At 41.7% G+C, this 14,562-nt stretch overlaps 2 protein-coding genes across 3 annotated transcripts in view; one reads left to right on the plus strand and one right to left on the minus strand.

Moving 5' to 3' along the window:
• Positions 466-4,122, minus strand: LOC109845357 (glucose-induced degradation protein 8 homolog). 2 transcript variants are annotated; one of them, XM_020414605.1, is made up of 6 exons: positions 3,964-4,122; positions 3,722-3,881; positions 3,521-3,624; positions 1,759-1,890; positions 1,398-1,554; positions 466-796 (listed from the first exon to the last, which is right to left on the minus strand). In XM_020414605.1, exons 1-6 carry the CDS (start codon positions 4,018-4,020, stop codon positions 675-677), a joined length of 732 nt encoding a protein of 243 aa, XP_020270194.1. In that variant the 5' UTR covers positions 4,021-4,122; the 3' UTR covers positions 466-674. The 2 variants fall into 2 exon arrangements, with proteins under 2 accessions (XP_020270194.1, XP_020270193.1); XM_020414604.1 differs by having other exon boundaries at positions 3,521-3,627.
• The window catches only part of LOC109845643 (pentatricopeptide repeat-containing protein At1g03560, mitochondrial), a 13,156-nt gene continuing 12,913 nt past the window's right edge, over positions 14,320-14,562 (plus strand). The window contains exon 1 of the mRNA XM_020414913.1: positions 14,320-14,451. Coding sequence (XP_020270502.1) covers positions 14,320-14,451 — 132 coding nt within the window. The remainder of the gene's footprint in view (positions 14,452-14,562) is intronic.

Below are 14,562 nucleotides of genomic sequence, written 5' to 3' on the forward strand. Positions count from 1 at the left end.
ACTATGTGAACCGATCTTAATCATAAGCCTGAAAGCCTGAAGAAGATTACTCGATCCCGATTTTCTAGACCTCTAGTTTTACTTCGTCATTGTCCTCTTGACCAGCAAAGCATTGGCATTAATATGTTATACAATGTCTATACATGCTAAGGTTTAGCTTGTTATGTGAACCCATGTAAAAAAAGTTCTGTGCTTTACCATTGCAGAGGTCATATCATTACAAATTAGCATAAAAGTGTAAACCACAATAATCATTCTTCTCTCAAGCAAAAATAAAAGCCTCATCTCAAATTATGAGAACGGGTTTGCACTCAAGCGAAATAAAGTCCAGATAGATGCTAACTTGTAACTACCATGAAAATTACTCCAATCAGATGGTCAGAAACTCAAACTCATTTAGGTGCCAACTTAGGGTAAGATATAGTTAAAAGAAAGAAGATGCCAAGCTACTTACATAGCAAGAGATAAAAGTTAAACCCCCTAACATAAAGAACACACATAATAATCAAAGCCAACAAGTTCTGTGCAATCATGAATCATCACATTAAAAGCTAAATTTCACAAAGCAATCAACGAGAGTTTATATGAAGCTATTCACATATGCCTTGATCTGTTCTCTGCACACAGAGAACCGCAGAAACTGACCTGATTCTAAAAATAAAAAACATACATTTTCAGACAGCAGGGTCTTCCAGTCTAGCTGTAGATAAATCATTAATACGCGGATAAGCAGCCTTCTCATCAAGCTGGTTCTGAGCCCAGACCAGCATCTTCAGTAAGCTAGGAAGCTTTGGGTCTGCATAATAACACAAATTGTCAATGCTCAACATTCTAGTACACTAGAAAGGACAAGTAGAAACGAGGATAGGTTGAACAAGCAATAAGCATAGGCTTCTAAAGAAGCAAGTTTCAGTTGCAAATAGAGAAAGTATGCATGCGTGTATCCATATCCAGATGCACATGTTTGTACATACATGTGAGTACATAAACATATGTGCTTGGGTACACACATGGGCAATGAAGACTCTGTCTTCCATAGATCAAATTTGCTAAATAGTCTAATGAGATAACAATAGATGGTTCTTTCCTAATTGGCTTCTTCGAACGAATATAATATTATAAAAGATGTAAAACTGAACAACTACATGACATGATTCCTTGAGGCATTATTTATAAACATGGAGCCTCTCTTAAAGCTCTGCCAGCAACTCCCCTTGATATACAACTTCCTTCGCACTACCCCAAGAAGAGTGTTCACTTTAACAAATTTTAAATTTGTTTGCAGAAATTTATGCGTGTGGGGCTATTGTTGTCCCTATAAGGACTGAACCATTTATTCATTCTATATACTGATCACAAAGTTAGTAACAATTGAGATGATCAAAACCATCACTGACCTTTTTCATGACTTTGGCTTGTTAATATTGCTGCATTCACCTCACTTGCAGTTTTCAAGCGCTGAGATACATCCAGCAGTTCTCTATATGGGCAGTCTTTTAAATTTTCAAACGCCAGAAGAGCAACTGTCCTTTCTAACTCCTCGAGGAAACATTGCTGCAAAGCCAATTTGGTGTCAGGTACAAATATATGACCGTCATGCACAGGATAATTCTTACAGCTAACATTATAAGACAAACACCAATTATCAACATACTAAGAAGTATGAACAGTTTAGGGAGAAAAGAGGATAATCAAATAGGCTTTAAAAAGAAAAATATACGCCAAGATAAGAACTAATATGGCATGGCCACATATTACATTTTCCTCGCCCCTTGGTGCAAGCTCCTCCTGTGCAAACTCAAGAGCTTCCTCAACTTTTCCCTGGCGAATCAATTCTATTAATCTCTGCTGTTGCAGGTGGAAACATAGCTGTGGATTGGTATCTAATATCTGCAAATCAAAACAAATCAGGATTCAATTGAAATTTAAGGAATGCATAGTATTTTCTTTCATATCAACAATATCAATCATAACATTTAACCATAATGACGAGAAAATTTTCTCCAAGGAAAACCCCTATATGATAAGATCATTATGATTTTATATGTAATGAAGGATAAAGTCAGATGTGTCCACAAAAATAACAGGGATCTGCAAATTGTACTGTAAATACTACGTAGGGAACTAATAGAAATAAGCCTCTTAGTGAACAATAAGGCCTGATTTGGAAGATATTAAAATTCTTTTGCGAAACTGATATTACGTACACTATGTCCTCATTCAACTATTTCACATATGTTTGTACATCTCTTAGTCAATAATATATGTTCAGCTTGAGCAAAAGGAAGCCAGAAATAGGAAGAGTTTATCCGAAAAAAGAGCTTGCTTTGGAACAAACAAATCAATTGTCAAAATCCATTTTGAACTAATAAATACTCATAATGAACAAATCAACCTAAGAAAACCAGTTGACCATTACTTTGTATCGAAATTAACAGTATCTGGATTTGTTGTCTCCCCATAAATAACGAGGCAGATGTAATATTATATGCTGATATATTCATTACAAAATTAATGATGTAGGTAACTTACTTTTGTAGTTAGATAATGTCTCCTATGTTTTAAATTCTAACACTAAACTAATGCTACTTTTTCTATCTGTAAGAGGTTTTCACTACATAAACTTAAGGAATATTGCAAATAAGATTCGTAAATTCAGTACACGAGGAATCAGATATCACTCCCAAGGAAAGGTGATTGATCCTTATCATATGCAGCTTAAACAATGTCACTAAACAAAGGGATACGATCACAGAGATGGTTTATCCTGTGTAATATAAGTGCAAAAGGACTCAAGAGTAACAACAATGTTCTTTGCTAGATTTTATTAAGCACAGAAGGCAATCATAGAAGACCAAATTAATTTAAAAGAAATTTTTGACCCCAGTGCAGAGACACTGCAGCCCCCACAGCCCTGCCACAACCCAACCCAACCACCAACACCACATACGGAAAACTTTATACAAGCTTTTAACATGGAAACACATATGGCTGCGCCCATGGGCAAGTACTGAACAGCTCCATTCCTATTACCATAGCAGATACTCACATTAGATGTTTCATGAGCTAGTCCAACTATCCAAGTAATATCGAAGCGGTTTTCAACCTACGGTCAAATATCAAGAAATCCAGCAATGTACATGCCTATATGGATTAGAAAGTTGTTCATCTTCCTTCATCGACTGAAAACCAAAAAAAAATGTATAGAAAACTTTGATAGTGCAATTAAGGTTTTAAGCCATCCATTGAGTCAGAATAATGAGTCTGCTTTTAACAGATATCCACCGACCTAAATATATTTCTCTTGAATTCATCCCACAATCTTTAACAGGTTTCACATTAAATAACTAAATAAGCCACCCCGAATGATGTCAATGGCCATAAATCAATTTAATTCGATTAAATCAGAAAACACAGCAAGTCGAACAGCCAACAAGAACATGGTGCAAACAAGAAAGAACAGCGAAATGGATTACAATTTATACGAACTCATCGTAACTAACAAGGGGGAAAAACACACCTCAGGATTCAAGTCGTTAACTTTCTCGATCGCATCCTCAACGTTACCAGACTGGACCGCCTTCTTCACCGCCATTCGATCCGTTATCGTCGCCAGATCAATATCTGCTATGATGTCATAAGGAAACCGATCACAAGTCCCAACCCCCCACCCCAAAGTTCTCAAAAAAGAACGAAATCAAGAAAACTATCTAAAGGATACGCTCAGTTCCCGATTCGACCCGAAACTTCTCGGCGGCGTCAACGTATCCTTCGGTGACAAGAAAGTTCATCACGAGCTTGTTCATGTCATCCTTTCGAATCTTGACCTCCTTCAGCTTTCTCTCCCACTCCTCTCTCGTGATTACCTTCTTCGATGTCATCTGAAGAGTGAAAGAACCAGTTAGCACGCAAAAAAACATCGATTTTTTTTTCCAAAGATTTCTGAAGGAGAACCTAGATTACCATGGATTGGGATTGGACGGGGTCGAACTGGCCAAGAACTATCCAGAAATTGGACATCACCTCGGATCGCCCGAGAGCATTGTATTTAAAAAAAAAAACAGCCCAGATTAATGGAAATCGGGGATTTTGGAGGGGAAAACCCTAGATATCGGAGAAGAAAATATAGGCAGATGTAAATAGCACGAAGCACAGGGGTAATATTGGAAGTGGGTGATTATGTTTTTTGGGCTGCGGGCCTGCGGTCCATTGATGGGCCCAGCTGAGACGAGTCAAAGCAATTGAGGGGCTGTTTGTTTGCCAAAAAAAAAAGAAGAAAATTAACGAATAGGAAACCTATTTCCTTAAATAATTGTTTTATGATTGTTTGGTTGGCTTAAAAAAGAAGGAAATCAAATAATAGGAGATGATATGAGATGAGTTGTCACAATATTATTGGATGATGTGAGTGATTTTTTAAGAAAAGTTGTTGGATGGTTGTTTGATTGGCTAAAAAAAGAAGGAAATCAAAGAATAAGAAACCTATTTCTTATAATAGGTCATATTCTTGTGTTTGGTTCAATCTTAAAAATAGGAGATGAGATGAGATGAGATGAGTTGTCATTATATAATTGGATGATGTGACACACACTTAAGGAAATCAATTTCCTTGTTTTTTTGGAGGAAATGAGTGAAGATGAAATGAAGATGATATGAAATGAGTTGTCACAATATTATTGGATGATGTGAGTTGTTTTTAAAGATGAGATGATATGGAGATGAGATGAGTTGGATGATGTGACCCATAAAAGTTGTTTGGTTTATTTTATTGGATGATATGAGATGAGTTGTTGGATGGAAATAATATTTTATTGGATGATGTGGATGAGTTGTATGATGAAAATAATATTTTATTGGATGTTGTGTGTTAGTTTTAGGGATGGAAATGGTGGAAATTGCACTTTTTTATTTCCATGACTCAATTTCCTTTTTTTTGGTTTTTAGGAAACCAACCAAACAGCGCCTGAAGAAATTTTTAAAATGGTCTTAAACCAATGTTTTTTTTGAAAATATACTCTTTTTTGTTTTATTACAAAAATAGACTTATTTTCTGATCACGTCAACACTGTGGTGAGAAAACAAGTCTATTTTTTTTAAACGTCTTCCTATTTAGTCGGAGTTGTCAACCCCGACTAATTTAAATTTGTAATTTTTTAGCTAGATTAGTCAGGATTGACAACCCCGACTAATTAGAAAGTTATTTAAAAAAATAAACCCACTTTCTGACTATGGTGCTGATGTAGCCAGAAAGTGAGCTTATTTCTGCAATAAAAACGTAAGAAGTTCAATTTTAAAAAAAAAATGGTTTGGGCTATTTTGAAAATTTCTTGCTAAGCAATTCCCTTTGAAAAGAAAATGGAAAAAGTACAACATAACCCACGTCAATTCCCCTGTTTTCCATGAGACCCCGTAATCTACGATCGACATTGAATGAGGATGAGAGGTTTCTTGAAAACGATAGAATGAGTACCGATCGAGGAGGAACTTACAGAAGCCCGTCACCGGTGCCTCGGCGCCGTCGAACGATGCCAATCGATCCCAGGAGCAGAAGTACAAGTTACAAGAAAATTACCGAAATCCCCCGAAAAAGAAAATGAAAATTAAAGAAGAAGGTAGTGGTTAACTAACGCTTGATCAACTTTGCCGTGGAATTCCTTCAAATTTTGGAAAATATCATCGATTATTGAGCAGTTAGAAAATCAAAATGTCTGTTGAAATCAAGCTCCGATAACTCTCAAGAAGCCAAGAGTGCTAATGTTCTGGAGAGAGAGAGAGAGATTGGAATCAAGATAACTTGGATTCTGATGCGGTTTATATAAAATCTGCTTCCCGCGCAGTAATAATCTGATTTTTATCGGCCGAAGTCTTTCTTACACGTCAATCCCTTATCTTTTGCATTTACAATTTGTCCCTCAAATCAGTTAAATTACCATTGCGCCCCTCAGTTGTTAAACTATCCTGAAATTGATCCATCCAATAAAGAGTAAAATAGCAATTAGATATATTAATCTGAAGTAACTTCTGAGAATTGGGGATTAATTACAAAATAATCCAAGAAATGGGGGTGCCAAATAGCAATTTTAATGATTTGATGGACTAATTCACAATATGGAAGTTTTTTTTGGTTGAACTAGTAGAAGTAAATTTTATAACGGATATTGACATGATAAAAAAATTTAGGGAATGTTAGCGGGAAAACAACGTTTGGGAGTTTACGTCAAAAAGTTGGTGGGTTTATTGTAAAAATTTAGCCACTTCTTGACTTGTGTATGTGCGTTTTTTTTTCTCTTTTTTTTTGGGGGACTATGAAGAGAGACAAACGAAAAGAGCTTAATTAATTAAGAATTAGTACTTAATACACGCCGACGCATACATGACATAGAATCAGACAAATTTTTAGTTATTTTTATCTTCAAAGTATGAGGACATTTCAGTTGAATATTTTTTCCCAATTTGAGAATATTTCAGTTACTCTTTCCAGGTGTGAGGATATTTATATAAAATTTCCAAGTCGCAAATCCGATATTCTGAGAATGTTAGCCACGAACTGTGAAAACGGCGAAGGAATTGTGAAAAACGTGAAGAATAACCCAAAACAGACTCCACCACACCCTGGTGTGGTGTCTGCCATGGGTGTGGTAGAATATGTCCTGCATCACACCCTCTGCCACACCCACGGTGCAGGGTGTGGCAGAATTTGTCCTGTACCACACCCTCTGCCACACCCATGGTGCATGGTGTGGCAGACTCGTTTTTAGAATCCTCCTTTGTATTGGAATCCTCCTTTGTTTGAGATTGTATTTTATTATAAATAGGACCACGTTTTTTAGGGTTTCTTAAGGAGAGAAAAGGAGAGAATTAGCATTGTTTTGAGCACTTTGAGAGGGAGATATTGTGAGGGAGTTGAGAGCTTTGGTTAGGGTTATATTTGAGTGATTTTGTGAGTTGTAACCCGTTGTATTTCTCCTCCATATAATAAAATCTCCCCATCCTCTCCCCGTGGACGTAGGCAATTTGCCGAACCACGTATATCTCTGTGTTTGGTTTGATTTGTCGTAATTGGCTTGGTTTGTGCAAGTGTGTGGCTTTCTTCTTCCGTGATCTCAAGTTCGTTGTGTGTGCGTGCAACGCTTCCGCATAGGCGCGCGACAAGTGGTATCAGAGCTCAGATTTCAGATCTAGGGTTTTGGATTAGGTGGAGGAAGATTCAGTTGGAAGCTTGGTTCTTGGAGTTCTAGGCTTTGGTGGAGTTAGGGTTTGAAGTTGCCGTTGAAGATCTCGCTTTCCTCGTGTGGTTAGGAGTTCTATTTGGAATCCAATCTAGGGTTCAGTTGGGTGATTTCTTATTCTTTTCAAAGTTTGGATCTTTCTCTATAATTTGGAATTTGTGATTATGGGTGAAGAAGTTAGTGAAAGCAACAAGATGATAGGCACAGTTCAAGTGGGTTTTCAGAACACTAAGATTAGTGTAGTGAAATATGACGGCAAGATCAATTTTGGTTTATGGATGAGCGACGTACAGGATGCGCTCAATGCTCAAAATCTAGAGGAGACCATCATGGTCGATGTGAGGCCACCTAAATATGAAGAGGCGATATGGGAAAAGATGAATCAAAATGCTTGCGGGGTGATCAGGTCCTGTTTGGAACAGGAGCTGAAATACGATGTGATTGGGGTGACGTCTGCAATGAAGGTGTGTGAGATTCTCAACAACAAGTATCTCACGAAGAGTGTTGAGAACAGGTTGCACTTGCTGCGAAGATTATTCAGATTTCAGATGTCCAGAGGTACCTCGCTTGCGGCTCATGTGAACAACTACACTAAGTTATTGTCGGACTTGGCGAACGCGGATGAGAAGATCACAGATGAGTACAAGGCTATTATTCTTTTGGGCTCCTTACCGGATGAGGAGTATGATACCTTCGTGCTTACGTTGCTGAACGGGAGATCTTCTATCACTTATAGTGAAGTGACTAACGCATTGACGAACTATGATTTGAGGAGGAAGGATAAGGAGACTTCCCGCGCTAGTACTTCAGGAGAGGCCTTGTCGGCGAGAGGTAGAAGCTCATATCAGAAAGGTGGAAACAGAGGGAGGTCAAAGTCAAGAGGTCGTCACCAGCTTGGAAAGAATCAATGTGCATTCTGCAAGGAGCAGGGACATTGGAAAAGAGATTGCCCGAAAGTCAAAGAAAAGGAGAATAGCAAGAATAAGGGCCCGAAGGCCAATGAGGTGAATGTTGCGAAAGGCGATGATTCCGATGATTCGAGCTTTTCTCTTTTGATTACTCCGGAGGTGAACCATTTGGATGCATCAGAGTGGATGCTTGATTCTGGCGCTACTTATCATGTGACTCCTAGGTGAGATTGATTTTCATCATTTGAGAGACTCGATGGGGGTGTTGTTGTCATGGGAAATGATCAATCCTGTGGCGTTTGTGGGATAGGTACTGTGAGGATTCGGATGCACGATGGAGTAGTCTGTGAGTTGAAGGAGGTGAGATTCGTTCCTCAACTTAAGAAGAATCTTATCTCAGTTGGGGCTTTGGAGGCGAAGGGATTCAGGGTGACCTTTGATGATGCTGTAGCGAAGGTTACTAAGGGATATTTTGTGGTGATGAAGGGAGTCCGCAGTCATAATTTATACTATCTGAAAGGGAGCACCGAGATTGGCCAGGTTGCTTCGGCTATTTCAGAGGCGGACATGAGCAGACTTTGGCATTACAGGTTAGGGCACACAGGAGAGAAGTCACTGCAGGCTTTGTGCAAGCAGGGGCTATTGAAGGGAGCCAAGAGTGGAAAGATTGAGTTATGTGAGCACTGTGTTCTTGGCAAGAAGACAAAGGTGAAGTTCGGGATGGCCATTCATATGACGAGGGGCATCTTGGACTACGTGCATACAGATGTTTGGGGTCCCACCAAGACGGCATCACTTGGTGGTCGACATTGGTTCGTCACATTTATTGATGACTATTCTAGGCGTTGTTGGGTGTACACCATGAAACATAAGAGTGAAGTCCTAGATTTGTTTGTAGAGTGGAAGAAGAGATGGGAACTGCAGACTGGGAGAAAGATCAAGACGTTGCGATCCGACAATGGCGGCGAGTATACTTCAGACCCCTTTCAGCAGCTATGTCGAGACGAGGGCATAGAGAGGCACTTCACAGTTAGTCATACACCGCAACAGAATGGGGTGGCAGAGAGGTTAAATCGGTCTTTGCTGGAGAAGATTCGATGTTTATTGGCACATAGTGGTTTGGAGAAGATCTTTTGGGCTGAGGCACTTTCTTATGCGAGCCACCTCATTAATAGGCTGCCTTCATCTGCGATCGAGGGGAAGACCCCTATGGAGATGTGGTCGGGAGAGACAGCACATGACTATGACCAGCTTAAGGTATTTGGTTGCCCTGCATATTATCATGTTAGAACTGATAAGTTGGAACCTCGAGCTAGGAAGGCCATATTTGTAGGATTCAAGCGTGGTGTCAAGGGATACAAGCTTTGGGATCCAGTTGATAAGAAGATTGTGCTGAGTAGGGACGTCACATTCGATGAGGCTTCTATCTTGAAGCTTCCCAGCTCTCATCAGGTGGAGAGCGACCCGACAGAGGAGATTTCACAGGTGGTGGAGATTGATACAGCTCCACAGAGTTCAGATAGTGCAGTATCCATTAGAGTGCCGACTGAGGTGACGCCAGGCGAGCATGACGGTGATGCGGAGGATACGGGTACTCATGAGCATGATCAGGAACCGACGGCTCAGGTTCAGGATTCTATTGCGGTACGGAGACAGAGGAGAGACATACGGGTGTCAACACGGTATGCCGACACAGTTGCATATGCACTTCCGGTGGAGAGTATCGATGAGATGGTGCCTACTACATTCAGAGAGGCTGAGCAGAATGCGGAGGCTGATTTGTGGTAGGTGGCTATGCAGGAGGAGATGGAGTCCCTTCATAAGAACGATACATGGGAGCTTGTTGAGCTTCCAAAGGGGCGGAAGGCGATTGGGTGCAAGTGGGTGTACACGAAGAAGGAGGGCATTGAGGGCACTCCAGTGAGATTCAAGACTAGGTTGGTTGCGAAGGGCTATGCACAGGAGGAAGGTATTGATTACAATGAGGTTTTCTCTCCGGTGGTGAAGCACTCTTCGATTCGGATTTTGCTAGCTTTGGTGGCACAGTATGGTTTGGAGTTAGATCAATTGGATGTGAAGACGGCATTTCTTCATGGTAATCTTGATGAAGAAATATATATGACTCAGCCATTGGGATTTCGAGCTGCAGGGAAAGATAAGTTGGTTTGTAGGTTAAAGAAATCGCTATACGGTTTGAAGCAATCTCCTCGACAGTGGTATAGGCGATTCGATGGTTTTATGCTTGGTCATTCGTACACTCGGAGCCAGTTTGATCCTTGCGTGTATTTTCGCAAGTTGAGAGGAGGTGCGTACATTTATTTGTTGCTTTATGTCGATGACATGTTGGTTGCCTCTAGTTCCAGGTCAGCTATAGATGAGTTGAAAGTTTAGCTTTCAAATGAGTTTGAGATGAAGGACTTGGGCGAGGCGAAGTGCATTTTAGGGATGGAGATCGGTAAAGACAAGAAGAAGGGTAAGATTTATTTGACACAAGTGGCTTATTTGAAGAAGGTTCTACAATGATTCCATGTTAGCATGGATACGAAGCCAGTTGGTGTACCTTTGGGAGCCCATTTGAAGCTTTCAGCTGGCCTTTCACCGAAGTCAGTTGAAGCCCGTGAGTTGATGATGAAGACTCCATATGCGAGCGTAGTTGGGAGCTTGATGTACGCGATGGTATGTACGAGGCCGGATTTGTCACAGGCGGTGAGCATGGTGTCGAGATACATGCACGATCCAAGAGTGGGTCATTGGGACACCGTGAGATGGATTTTGAGGTACATTCGAGGTACGCTCAATGTTGGTTTGGTTTATGAGCGGGACACTATAGGTGGGCAGCTATGCATTGGCTATGTTGATTCGGATTATGCCGGGGATTTGGATAAGCGTCGGTCTACTACGGGATATGTGTTTACTTTGATCCGTGCGCCTGTGTGTTGGAGATGCACCTTACAGTCTACGGTGGCTTTATCTACGATGGAGGCAGAGTATATGGCGGTTACGGAGGCTGTGAAGGAGGTTATTTGGCTTCGAGGACTTTTGGAGGAACTTGGTATATCGCAGCGGTCCGTCACCATTCATTGTGATGGCATGAGTGCTATCTATTTGGTAAAGAATCAGGTTTTTCATGCGAGGACGAAGCACATTGACGTTCGTTATCACTTCGTTCGGGATGTTCTTGAAGATGGCGATGTGGAGATTGTGAAAGTTCACACAAAGGATAATCCGGCGGATATGCTCACTAAGGTGGTTCCGAGCAACAAGTTTGATCATTGTCGAAACTTGTTGCACATTCGTAATTGTTGAGGCCGTTGACGGCCATTTGGATGAACTACGGGCGACTTGATCCCTTGGGAGAGGGGGTACGTAGGCAACCACATTGGTGCAGCTGAGTTTAGAAAGGCGACACATTGATGCTCATGTTGGTGTCGGCTCAGTGTTGGGAACACTTCGCCGAGGTGGAGAATTGTGAAAACGGCGAAGGAATTGTGAAAAACGTGAAGAATAACCCAAAACAGACTCCACCACACCCTGGTGTGGTGTCTGCCATGGGTGTGGTAGAATCTGTCCTGCACCACACCCTCTGCCACACCCACGGTACAGGGTGTGGCAGAATCTGTCCTGCACCACACCCTCTGCCACACCCATGGTGCATGGTGTGACAGACTCGTTTTTAGAATCCTCCTTTGTATGGGAATCCTCCTTTGTTTGGGATTGTGTTTTATTATAAATAGGACCATGTTTTTTAGGGTTTCTTAAGGAGAGAAAAGGAGAGAATTAGCATTGTTTTGAGCACTTTGAGAGGGAGATATTGTGAGGGAGTTGAGAGCTTTGGTTAAGAATCCTCCTTTGTTTGGGAATCCTCCTTTGTTTGGGATTGTGTTTTATTATAATAGGACCATGTTTTTTAGGGTTTCTTAAGGAGAGAAAAGGAGAGAATTAGCATTGTTTTGAGCACTTTGAGAGGGAGATATTGTGAGGGAGTTGAGAGCTTTGGTTAGGGTTATATTTGAGTGATTTTGTGAGTTGTAACCCGTTGTATTTCTCCTCCATATAGTGAAATCTCCCAATCCTCTCCCCGTGGATGTAGGCAATTGCTGAACCACATATATCTCTGTGTTTGGTTTGATTTGTCGTAATTGGCTTGGTTTGTGCAAGTGTGTGGCTTTCTTCTTCCGTGATCTCAAGTTCGTTGTGTGTGCGTGCAACGCTTCCGCATAGGCGCGCGACACGAACCACAGAGGAAGCTTCTCTTACACGGTCACCGTTTTCGCCCCCTTATAATTTCTTTTTGGCTAAAATACCAAATTGGTATATTTATACGAACGTGTTTGTTAGTTTGATATTTTTAAAAACTCCGGTGACAACAAGACATTAAAACTCGTCCTTTTTATCAATATATAACACCCTTTTTCTCAAAATTCCGACAAAAAAATTGTTTTAACCCCCTTACCTCCTAAAATTATTAAATATATACCCAAAATTATCAAAAAATTATAATTCATCCCTTCCCTCCCCCCTCCTCCCCCTCGTCGTCGTCGTCCTCCTCCTCTACCATTCCCCTTTCCTCCCCTCCTCCGCGTCCCCTTCCCCCTCCAACTCCATCCCTCTCCCCACCCTTACCTCCTCCTCCACCGCCCTCGTCAAGTCCTCTACAGTGCTCATCGGTCCTCTGTCTCGCTGAGCTTTTCTTGGTCAGCTCGCACACCCCCGTCAGCCTCAGGTAGGCGAGGAGGAAGACGGCCATGTTCAGGTTGGCGAGTGCGGCGACGGCAGTGACCCCGGGGACGCTGAGGCGGAGGATGAAGGCGAGGAGGAAGGAGAGAGGAATGTGGATGAGGACGACGGCGCAGAACAGGCGGCATCGACTTGGTGATGCCCTGGGAGCGGGAGGAAACACGAGCTGAGGAGGATTGGTGAGGAGGTCGGGGAGGGAGAAGAGGTAGTATGAGGGGCGACGGAGGGTGATGAGGGGGTCCTGGCCGAGGAGGAGCATGAGGGGGGGTGAAGGTTTAGCCCCGAGGAGGGGAGATTTTTTTGGGGATGTTTGCCGTCAAAAGTTCGGTTTTGTCATGGAATTTCATATATCTTCAGTCGCATTTACAATAAATTCAAAAAGAGATAGCCTTTTATAAGACTTCTTTTACACAACAAAATGAAAAATACAACTCATTGGAGAAACAAACACAGGATCGTTGTTTGGATCACTGCTTGCGTTGATTTGCCTCGCTGCCGGGGTTCGTTAGCCCGTGGACACCAAATCACAGATTCTGATCGAAATCGGTGAGGGGTTTAGATCTGACTCGTTTATCGAAGTGGGAGAACTTGAAAATGATATCTTACTCAAGGTTAAGATAGTCATTCTTCTTTGAAATCAAGGTCAAAGCCTTGGAATATCAAGGAGTTACAGAAGGCTCGAGTACTCTGCCCTCTCTCTGCTCTGTTGCTTCTGAAGCTGCTCAAATGATCAGCCCCTCCTCAAAAATGCCTTCGGGGGATATTTATAAACCTTCCAAAGACAGTTCGCGAAAACATTCGCGAGACAGCATTTGCTGGTCTCGGCCTGTCGAGGACAGTGTTTGTTGTCTCGGCCGGGCGAGGACAGGTGTTTGCAATGTCTCGGCACCGCGAGACAGTAAACGCTGTCTCGGAAACAGTACCCATCAGGCAGTTTTCGTTTTAACTGCCTGTCCCATTGTTTCAAACTCCGTTATTTTGGCAGTTATCCACGTGATTCTCTGGCCCATTGCTGTCTCGCTATGGGCGCAGACAGTAAAAGTCTGTCTCGCCCGCGAGATATTAAAAATACTGTCTCGCGTGGGCGAGACAGTAAAAGTCTGTCTCGCCCACGAGACATGAAGTAAAGACTGCGCATCTCGCAGCGGTTCCGATTTGGGAGACCCCAGTTCAAACTGTTCTCGGTGTGCCGAGACAGTAAAGGACTGTCTCGCGTGCGACATAGTCTATACTTGTGTTCTTTTTTGATATTTTGGATGACTTCCTTTTGAGCTGTGTTTGGATATCTCTCAGCATTTTTTTGACGCCTCAGATACCCCCTCCAAAGTATTCCAGACTCAATTCTTTTATGAGAGATTCTGGGATGGCTTTGATTATAAGATAGGTACTTATTTAATGATCCTTTCCATGCTTAGGTTGGGTAGCATCGTATAAGAAACCTGTAGATGGCTTCAACACTTGATCTTTTTGTCTCTCAGTCATTATTACAGTGCCTTTCTAAGAATAGCTACAGATCCTTTCGGCATGGCGTTCATTTTGCCTTGACGTCGTCGAGATCTGAATTGAAGCTGAATTCTGTACTTATGGATCAGGCTTTGATCATAAATTGATACCCGTATTGGTTAATTACTGTACTCAGTTCTTCCAAGGAACACATTTTTATCTCATGTATTTTTTTTGGAGGGGGG

This window comes from Asparagus officinalis, chromosome 6 (assembly GCF_001876935.1).
Source record: "Asparagus officinalis chromosome 6, Aspof.V1, whole genome shotgun sequence".
Lineage (NCBI taxonomy): Eukaryota > Viridiplantae > Streptophyta > Magnoliopsida > Asparagales > Asparagaceae > Asparagus > Asparagus officinalis.